General features: G+C 46.2%; 1 protein-coding gene across 1 annotated transcript; it reads left to right on the forward strand.

Annotated features, from left to right (window-relative positions):
• Positions 1-3,177: 3,177 nt before the first annotated feature.
• On the forward strand, positions 3,178-10,141 carry LOC112125527 (TRPM8 channel-associated factor 2-like). The gene is made up of 3 exons (XM_026652212.1): positions 3,178-3,794; positions 6,283-7,256; positions 10,038-10,141. The coding sequence occupies exons 1-3, from the start codon at positions 3,178-3,180 to the stop codon at positions 10,139-10,141; spliced, it is 1,695 nt and encodes a 564-aa protein (XP_026507997.1).
• The last annotated feature ends 697 nt before the right edge of the window (positions 10,142-10,838 follow it).

Raw genomic sequence — 10,838 nt, forward strand, 5'->3', positions numbered from 1 at the left:
GGGGGGGGGGGGGGGGGGGGGGGGGGGGGGGGGGGGGGGGGGGGCAGATAGGAGGTGGGGACTGGGCCACGACCCCCTCCCCTAACCGGCCTTCTATACAATTTACGAAAACCCAATGCATGCCTCAGGCCAAAAAGTTTGCCTGCCCCTGCTCTATTCCCAACCAGGGGTTGCTTATCCAGTCTAATTCTCCTCAGTTGTGGCCTATAAAGTTCAGTGGTCCCCTTCTCAACCTCATTAGCCCTTTCCAGGCTGATATGCGGTGAGCACCCTCTCTTGCTGTCTGGAGTGGCTCACAACTGTAAGTGCCTACCACAGGACAGACTCAAAAACTGGGCAATTACCCCAAACTGGTGGTGTGTCCTGTAATTAGATTTCACCAGGCCAGCGACAAACATGAACTCCTGGATCACTATAACACTCTTACCATGGAGTCACAGACAGTCCCCTTTGACTCTCCACTCTATCTTGCAACCCAGACAAACTGGACTCAGTGATACATAGTTACTGACACCAAGAAAATCCCACCACATTCTGGTTCCTTCCAGTCCCAAGAGACCAGTCACTTACTCCAGGTCAATTGGTATCTTAGATCTAATCTCACAGACAATGTGTTTAGCCAATCCTGTAATGATCTATATCAGTGGTTCCCAAACTAGTTCCACCGCTTGTGCAGGGAAAGCCCCGGCGGGCCAGGCCGGTTTATTTACCTGCCACGTCCGCAGGTTTGGCCGATCGCAGCTCCCAGTGGCCGCGGTTCGCTGCTCCAGACCAATGGGAGCTGCTGGAAGCGGTGGCCAGTACGTCCCTGGGCCTGAGCCACTTCCAGCAGCTCCCATTGGCCTGGAGCAGCGAACCACGGCCACTGGGAGCCGCAATCGGCCGGACCTGCAGACGTGACCGGTAAACAAACCGGCCCGGCCTGCCAGGGGCTTTCCCTAAACAAGCGGTGGAACAAGTTTGGAAACCACTGATCTATATAATGCTTTATTACCTAGGAAAAGGGAATAAGAGTTACTTACAGGTTAAAGCAAGAAAACATACATACACAAATGAGTTACCATCTACATCCTAAGAGTGACAGAGTTGTAGTGATCTGTCAATTCAAAGTGTCTTTCAGGGCAGACACAGAAATCAGCCCCTAGATATCTCAGGCTTCAGCTTAGAGTCTCTGGCCCTTCAGAATACAAATAGCTAAACAGATGGAAAATTTTCCTATGGTTTTGTTTTATTTCCTTCATTCAGCATCCAATCCCACAGGACAATCTTCCTTCCATGTAGAATTTCACAGGAGCGAAAACTATTAAAACTAGTCCAGTTTTAAATTATTTGAGTGATGGAACTTCTGCAATTTCTCTAAAAAAATCATTCCATGATCTAATACACCTCACCATCAGGAAACGTTTCTAAACATTCAGCCTTCATTTACTTTCATCAGCCTTATCCCACTACTGTTAATTATAGCCTATGGAGCACCCTAACTTTAGCTCTCCGCAGAGTTTACAGCTTTCAAATTGGAGCATTTCAGGATTCATGTCAACAAATTTTCCTGAAGAAAAACCAACAACAACATTTTCTCATCCATTTTCTGATCAGTTTGATACCAATTTACTGGGCAGTGCTATTTGTCTAAATGGGTATTCAAGCACATCTTCTGTTATGTCCTCCCTAGCATGAAGCTACAAGTATCAATGTGCACTCAGTCAGAAGCAAGCCTGCCACAACTAGCTATATCATACTTTTCTTCTCTGAATTCATCAGCAAAGGAGCAATATGGTCCTCCTTCCATGTGCTCCTGCAGCCTTATTGTTTGTTTGTGTTGAGAAGCCCATCCTGGATTCTCTGCATTCCAGAACTTATTTCCAAAGTGGGGGAGAAGCCCAATTCTACCTCCAGAGAAGGTGTTCATTTGTTTGGGGTATGTGGAAGACCCTTATTTTATGCAAGGCAAAGATTTTTCCTAGTCAACGTTGATTTCCCCCCCCTGTTCACAGTTACTATTCAGACTAAAAAGTCTCCCTGGCACTGGTCAGCTATCTTACTCTTCCCTATGCCATTTTTAATATTACAACCACTACCAAGTTCCCATGTCACTTTTAGCACTGCAGTCTTTTCTTCTTTTGGCTTATCCTCAAGCTTCTTAATCTTCAAGAATGAGAATCCTATGGAGAACATGTCTTTAAAGAAAGACAACACGTTTAGCCAATCCTCTAATGATCTATATAATGCTTTATTATCTAGGAAAAGGGAATAAGAGAATTATTTACAGGTACATACATACACAAATGAGTTACCCATCTACATCCTAAGAGTAACAGAGTTGTAGTGATCTGTCAATTCAAAGTGTCTTTCAGGGCACTAACAGGAATCAGTCCCTGGGTATCTCAGGCTTCAGTTTAGAGTCTCTGGCCCTTCAGAATACAAACAGCTAAAAAGATGGAAAATTTTCCTGTGATTTTGTTTTATTTCCTTCATTCAGCTTCCAATCCCACAGGACAATCTTCCTTCCATGTAGAATTTCCCAGGAGCGATGGGGCCATTAACCAATCCTTTCTATTGCAATGTTTTTGATAGCCCATCTGATTTTAATAGTCCTTCTGGTTGGGCTCAGTGAGGGACAATCCTCAGGCCTGACTTCACAAGTTCGAGGCAAACATTTTCAAACTTATAAAGCAAAACTTACATATTTTCTTATAGACATTACTAGTGAGATTAATGCAAGCAGCAACTTACAACCATTTCATAGAATCTAAACATTAAACATAATCGTATAAGACTAATACCTATTTTGGGCAAAACTAACATACAGGTGAATTGCTCTGGTCTTCAGTTACAAGCATGTTATTTGTTAGCCAATGCCTGTAGCCTGGTCAAGAGCTGGCTCTGGCCTGCCAGCGTCACACACTCTATGACAGAGCTATATACAGTAGCAATCTGACCAGCTAAAGAGCTCTCCCTATCACCTCTCAGCACACCTTTGCCCTGGAGGAGGAGGTGGAGGCAGGTGAGTTTCAACCTCTAGGAATGAGACATATTGATTGTGGCCTTTGCTTGTATCTGAGCATCCTTCACACTAATGCAGTAGAGGCAAAGAAGGATAAGTAAATACTCTTCTGAATGTTTTTACCATAAGAAAAACTATTATTTGTCTTTCCTGTAGACAAGACAAAACTGAACATGGATTCTTCAGCTGCCTATGATTTGCTGGTGGACGGTGTCCAGGACTGGGATCTTACCGGTGACTCTGTTCCTTGTGAGCTGCTGCTCATTGGCGAGACTGCCTTCCCAGTGCTGGTGAACCCCCAGGGGCAGGTCCTGATCGCCGCCTCACAGTATGGGAAGGGCCGGATGGTGGTCGTCTCTCATGAGAGCTACCTGGGGAGCCCCAAGATGGCTCGGTTCCTACGCAATGCTGTGCGTTGGCTCAGTCCCTCCCCAGGAGCGGTGGTTGGTGTCCAGAAGCGCTTGAGCTCCCTGCTGAGTATTCTCAGTAGTTCTGGCACCCACGTGCAGCCCAGTGAGGAGTTCATTGCCTCATTTGGGGTTTACTGTATGGATGCCTATGATGCTGCACAGGGGAGGGAGCTGATCCAGTTTGTGAAGAGAGGAGGGGGTCTGCTCATTGGGGGTCAGGCTTGGCACTGGGCCTCTGGACACAGAGCAGAGAGAGTGCTGTTCGATTTCCCTGGGAACCACGTAACCAGTGTGGCTGGCGTTTATTTCACTGATATATACGGTGAGACGGGGATCTTTAGTGTCTCAGACAAAGTGCCTGCAATTCCCTTGATCGCTCCGTGAGTATCTGAAATAATTTCCTATGTATTAAAACTTGTTGTTAAAACTGTAAGAAAATTACTACTGGGGGATTTCTATGCCACTGCACATGTGCAGAATTTATGTTCCCTGCAGATTTCATTGCTTCTATGCAGAAAAATGACTTTCTGACCGGGAAGCAAAGGGAAGCCACAAGAGCAGTCATGAGATCCTCCCCAGCAGTATGTTTTGGGTGCCCAGGGCAGCTGGCAGAGAGGTGAATCATTGTGGGGCAGGGGGCAGGACTGGAGAAGACCCGGCTGGTGGCTCCTACCCTGCGCTGGACTCAGCTGCTAGTCCCAGCTGGGCTGGAGAGGATGGGACTTCCTCTTCCCTTGCACGGCATCCAGAGTCATGTCAGACCCATTCCCAGATTTCTCCCCTTGGTGTAGGAAGCTCTGCAAACACTCCCCCTACTCCCTTGCCTCATGCACCCATCGCTCCTTAGCTGCAGGGGGAGGGATGCCTGTACAAGGAGCTGCTCCCCCATCCACCCAACCCCTGTACATCCAGAGCCCCTCATACCCAGACCCTCCTGACAAGCCCCACTCCCCCTGCATCTGGACCACCCCAATGAGCCACCCACACCTGGATTCCCCACCCCACTGAGCCCCACTTCCCCCAGTATCTGGACACCCCCCCCCACCGCTAAGCTGTCCACACCAAGACCCCCCTGCTAATCTCTATCCCCCACACACCCAGACCCCACCTTGCTGAGCCCCAATCACCTTCACCTGGACCCCCCCCCCCAGAGTCCCATTACCATTGCACCCACAATCCTCCCAACAAGCCCCTGTGCATCCAGATCCCCCCGGAACCCGGATCCCCCACTGAGCCTCCCGCACCCAGATTGCCCCACACAGAACCCTCTCAACCCACACCTGAATCTCCCCACACTAAGCCCCTCCACATTAGGATCCTGCCTTGCTGAGCCTTCCTCCCACACCTGGTGCACCTGACATGGAGGGGCAGGCCCCTGTGGTGTTTCTGGGGCAGACCCAGTCCTTGTGCTATGTCAGGGTTGGGGGCAGCCTCATCGTTGAGTCAGTGTGCCGGGAGGGAGCTGCAGAGTGATCTCTCACCTCTGTGCAACCTGTGGCCTGTGCTCCCCAGTGCCATGCTGGAGCCTCCACATTTATTTGACAAATAACATTTGCAGAATTTTTAATGTTTTGGCACAGAATGTCCTCAGGAGTAGAATATATTCTTAAATGCTGCAATGTTGGAAAGGGTATTATTTTCCAGCACCTCAGGGGGTATGCAGGTCCTTATCCCTGGGGGAGGAAAAAGGAATTAACAGGAAAGAAATAAAACCAGAATCTTGCTAAAGAAGTTTGGGGAAATATTTGACTTCTGGGGACTGAGATGTTCTGAATGAGTTCAGGTGACTCATGAAGTTCTAAGCCTGAGACAAGGTAAATATGTGAATCCTTTAACTTTTTGTGTGTGTATTTCAATAAGCAGGGATCTTGCTACTTATTTGTGATCTGAAATATTGATTTAGTATAGAAACATGAGCAATAATTAACCTTTAAGTAGTTGTGCTCCACAAATGTCTGTTTACGTATAAAGCTTGGATGATCACAGGACAAAATGCTGGTACATACTTTTCTGAAATACAATGAGCCCTTTACTGCTGAGCAAAGGAAATTCTCTAAGTTCTGATTATATAAATTAGCTCGGAACAAATGCATACAAAATATCCTTCATACCTTATCCTCTGCTCTGCCATCCGGTATTTCATCTCTCTTCATGCATCCCCTTACTCTGTTCTGTATCTCTCATTCTCATCTCCTTACCCTCTGTTGCACTGGTTTTGCCAAGCCACATCACATAGGATAAAGGGATAAGAAAAAGTGACATGAAATTGCCACAGAACCGTGCAAGATAAGAGGATAAGAGGCTCACTTTGCTTTAGAATAATGGTTCTCAAACTGTGGGACAGGAGAGAAAGTGGGTTGCAATCCTGTTTTAATGGGGTCTCCAGGGCTGAAGGTTGAGCCCTACCGCCCGGGGCTCAAGCCAAAGCCTGAGCCCCACTATCCGGGCCCAGAGCTCAATGGCTTCAGCCTTGGGTGGCGGGGCTTGGACTTTGGACTTCAGCTTTGCCCCCCCACACACCTGGGGCTGCAGGGCTCGGGCTATGGTCCCACCTTTTTGGGTCGTGTCGTAATTTTTGTTGTCAGAAGGGGGCCACGGTGAAATGAAGTTTGAGAACCCGTGCTTTAAAATGATTATTCAGAACAATTGCAACTAAAGGAATAGCACTGTCTCTCAGGCGAAGGCAACTAATAATAATGCCTAGAAGTTTCCATCAGTAGATCTCAAAGTGAAGAGATCTTTGTAGAAGTGATTTCAGAATATTTGGATATGGCAGAGCAGAGATACTACACAATCTTCCTCTTCCATCTCAGGATGCTGTGACAGTGCTGGCATGTGGCATGACAGGAACATCTCTTGGTTTTGCAGGCATGGGCTAGATTTCAGCAGAGACTTAAACCTTCTCCTAAGAGGTGTGTCAGAGCTAGACATAGTCACAGATGGTGTCCCCTCTCACCTGCTGGTCCATGGCACACTGGCCTTCCCCCTTGGCTTGGACGACGCCTATCAATGCTTTCTTGCAGCAACTCACTATGGCCGGGGCCGTGTGGTGGTGGCTACACATGAGGTCCTTCTTAGCACCCCGAAGCTCACAGACTTCATCCTCAATGCCATTCACTGGCTGGGTGCTGAGAAGAAAGGGAGAATTGGCATCAATCCCAATCTGAAGGCCCTTCATGACCTGCTGACTCAAAGGCAGGTGGTATGTGAGATTTCAGAGCTTACCGACAATCTCAGCATCTACTGCTGCCAGTCCTACAGTGACAACGAGGCCGAGAAGATCCATGAGTTTGTGGCAGAAGGAGGGGGCCTGCTGATTGGAGGTCAGGCTTGGTGGTGGGCTTCTCAGAATAAGGGCCAAAAGGTTCTGGCTGAATATCCTGGCAACAAAATCCTCAATGGGTTCGGGATCAGCATCCTGGGAGAAACCATGGAGGTGGGCAAGTACCCAGTGTTACGACCCGAAGAGCAGCGGGAACATTACCACTTCCGCAGGGCACTCGCTCAGTTCCAGCAGCACCTAGACAAGAAGGAGGAACTGCAGCCCCCAGTGACAGGCTGGCTTCAGAAACTCAGCCAGGACTGCGCCAAAATCCTTCAGATCCCAGTCAAAAATGGCCACGTCTACACCTCATTGTACCACATCCTGTACGAGATGGTGCAGAGCAATGGGATCCCACCGGTGAGCAAGAAACACCCAGTCAAGGGGAACTCCAAGGAGGTCGTGCTGCTTCATGTGGCTACAGCATTATGCCAAACCATGTCCGACTGTGCGAGGCTAGCACTCTGTGAACTCCCCACAGTCCCTAGCACCACTGTGGAAATCAACTGCACAAACACAGGTGAGAGAATCTGTCCTTCCTCACTAATCTCCCCTCCCCCTGTTTCAGCATGGAATGGCCTGTAGAACACGGGTATAACAGTGTACAACTCTCCATAGCCCTGATCACATAGATCACACCTGTCACATTTTTGCAGAAGAGAGTTGCTAGAGATGGAAAGGCTCCTCTTCGGTTACGTTTAATTTCTGCTTCAGGACCCAGCTTAGGCTTTCCTCTAAAGTCAATTCTCCATTTTTATCTAGTCCAGTTTTAAATTATTTGAGTGATGGGACTTCTGTAATTTCTCTGATCCATGATCTAATACACCTCACCATCAGGAAACATTTCTAAACATTCAGCCTTAATTTACTTTCATCAGTCTCATCCCATTACTGCTAATTACACCCCTTTGGAGCACCCTAAACAATTGCTCTCCTCAGAGTTTACAGCTTTCAAATTAGAACTTTTCAGGATTTTTTTGTCAACAATTTTTTTCAACTAAAGCCAAGAACAACAATTGGCTGGTCTTTCTCCTCCATCTTCTGACCAGTTTGATGAAAATCTGCAAAAGTTTCCCCTATTTTACTCTGGTTTTGATCAGCTCTATTTCAAAGAAAACCCCTTCTCCCTTCATTTGGGCATCATTTGACTAAACTGGATGGGTAAAATCCTGGCCCAACTCCAATCAGTGAGTTTTGCCACCGGGACAGGATTTCACTTTACCCATTTCCTTCCTAATTTTCATCAGCAAATCCCTCCAGCCCCTTAATCCAGAGTTCAGTTTGCAATGAAAGGTTATGGGGTTCAAGCAATTAGGTGCTGGGTCTCAAGCAATTTTTTTACATTCATAACTGATGCAGCAAGCCCAGAGGTGCCCGGGCTCAGCCTTGGCATGCCCTGGCACAAATTAAGCAATGCCTTAATCATTCCTGTTTTGTTTCTCTATATTCCCTGCATTTTATTGATATCTTAATGGAACAGAGGTGCCCAATACTGAATCCAGTATTTCTGGTGCAGTCACCAGAAAAGCAGAGAGAGAGACCCTTACCTCATATTTTACAATGTAATTAAACCTCTGCCCATGTAGCCCCAAAATTCACATTTGCCATTTTGCTGAGGCATAACATTGCAAGCTCACGTCTAATTATTGTCTATTATCACTGGAACTACTGTTTTTGAAATCATCTGCTTTTCGATAAATGTTTTAGTCAAGCTATATTATCTTGAATTTGTCCAGGATGAACTACTTTTTCCCCACCGTCCTATATTTCTCTCCAAGGTGGTATTTGAAGGTCACCTTATTGAGCCTATTAGCCTGCCCACATTCGTCCCATGCCTGCATACCATTGCGGGAGAAACGCTTTTTCATATACTAGATTTAAAAGGTCCTGGGATGCTACTTGGAGCAGACTAAAACCCTTAGAAAGTCCACCCAACTTTTTATTTCATTTGATACCAATTCACTGGATAGTGCTATTTGCTAAGAAGACTATGTCTAAATGGGTATCAAAGTACATCTTCTGGCTTCCCCTCCCTAGTATGACACTAGAAGTCTGTATCAATGTGAATTTAGTCAAGGGAAAGCTGCCACAACTAGTAATTTTGTAGTTCTCTTCCCTGAATTTATCAGCAAAGGAGCAATATGGTCCTCCCTCCACATGCTCCTGCAGCCTCATTGTTTGTTTGTGTTTAGAAGCCCATCTTGGACTCTCTGCATTCCAGAACTTATTTCCAATATAGGGGAGAGGCCCAGTTCTCCTGCCTCCAGAGAAGTTGTTCATTTGTTTTGGGGATGTGGATGTCCCTTATTTTATGTAGGCCAAAGCTTTTTTCCTAATCAAATTTGGGTTTCTCACACACACACACACACACACACACCCCTCCCGTTCAGTGTTACTGTTAGACTAAAACGCCTCTGTGGTAATGGTCTGTTCTCTTAATCTGCCCTGTAACATTTTTAACAACCACCTGTAACAACCACCACCAACTTCCCATATCACTGTTAAAAATGCTGTCTCTTCTTTTGGCCTATCCCTCATGCCTCTTAATCTCCAGGAGTGAGAATCACTGGAAATCTGGAAATCACAGTAATTCGGTTTCTTTGAAAACATTATTTAACAGGCTTTTCATCCATCCCCCTCTAAGTTGGTTTTCTTCTTTGTGGGGTATCTATATTTGTTACATCTCCTTGTTTTTACATTTCTGAGGCAACAGTGTAAGGTTTCATATTTTGATTGGTATCCCTCACTGAGCTTCACCTGCTGTTCAATTCAGAGAAAAGCATGGAGTGTTATTGCAGTGGCATGTGCGTATAATATAATCTAATGTGCAGGTAGTGTGTGATGACCAGTAAGGTCTTCGCTCCTGCCATACCTCCCTACACTGGAGATCTTAGTTTTTTGCCCAAGGGAGTTCATTTGGTTTGTGCTAAGGAGCAGGAACTCAGGAATGAGGTTTTAAAAAAACCAGATTGAAGTATGTAATATGCCCTTTTGCTTACAGCTCTGACATCAGCAGCAGAATATCGTACAAATCAAGTTGTTACAATGTCTGCATAATGGTAATGTTATAAACAAGAAGTTAATTTCCTAGGAGAATGCAGCAGGAAGTATTAGCCCTCCCCTGCTCCCCTACTCCATCTGACATGGAATACTCTTCACCCCCCAGTGACATTCAGTGAGAGGAGACCCGTCCTCATCCAGACTGGCCCTGCCATTCTCTTTATCCTTTCAAATTGGAAAACAGACAGAGGTGTTTAAGAGTAGCTCTGTGTTTAGACTTGTCCTCTGTGTTTTATGCCAGGTGATGCAGCATGGAGGAGCACAGGACTTTACCTTCCGCGTGGGAACACAGTGACCTTTGTATTTCCTAGCGCTGTTACTGGAGTTGGCCTGCAGGTGAACTAATCATCCTTTCTGACGCCTGTTACTGCACTTGAACTGTAGTTCTACTCGGAAATGTGACTACATAAAAAACGACACCTTATTGTACAGCTCTGCTCCCGGAGGGTATTCAGTTCTGTGGAAAGATAATGTCGTCTTGCTTTGTAGGAGCATTTACCATGCAGAGCAAACACAGGCAGCAGAGAGGGAGCTAGATTCTATTTCTTCTTGTGCATTAAGAGAATTGTTTACTAAGTTCTAATGAATTGCCCCATAAATGTTAAGCTCTTTGGTTTAGGACCCAAATCATCTTATATATTTATTTAGGCCCAGATCCCCAAAAGCAGTTTAGGCTCCTAACTCCCAGTGAAATCAGTAGAAGTCGGGTGCCTAAAAACCTTTCAGGATGTGGGTCATAGTTCCTGGCACAGTGTGCCCTCAAGGTTGGAGCTCTCAAGTAGCTATAATATCAATACATGGTTAATAACAATAATGAGGTAGGACAGGTGAGTGATTGTGGTGCTTGACTACAATCCTGGAGCTTGTGGGGCCAACTGTCACTGGATCTCACACTGAAAATCTGCCTTCAGTTCACCCAGCTGCAAAATGGATCCCTCATCCATAGGGTTAGGGAAATCAAAGAAGGTCAGAGGTGATGCGCAGTGCCACATCACTGCCTTATGTACCTCAGCTACGGAAACTGATCCACCTTAAATTGCAT

Source organism: Terrapene carolina, unplaced genomic scaffold, assembly GCF_002925995.2.
Source record: "Terrapene carolina triunguis isolate 2854851 unplaced genomic scaffold, T_m_triunguis-2.0 Scaffold112, whole genome shotgun sequence".
In the NCBI taxonomy this organism is placed as follows: domain Eukaryota; kingdom Metazoa; phylum Chordata; order Testudines; family Emydidae; genus Terrapene; species Terrapene triunguis.

What these genes read in the sequence shown, in the direction of transcription:
- LOC112125527 (XM_026652212.1), top strand. Translation starts at nt 3,178, where the DNA reads ATGGATTCTTCAGCTGCCTATGATTTGCTGGTGGACGGTGTCCAGGAC. An exon ending in GCAATTCCCTTGATCGCTCC is followed by an intron (nt 3,795 to 6,282) that starts GTGAGTATCTGA and finishes TTGGTTTTGCAG; the next exon opens with GCATGGGCTAGATTTCAGCA. An exon ending in AATCAACTGCACAAACACAG is followed by an intron (nt 7,257 to 10,037) that starts GTGAGAGAATCT and finishes GTTTTATGCCAG; the next exon opens with GTGATGCAGCATGGAGGAGC.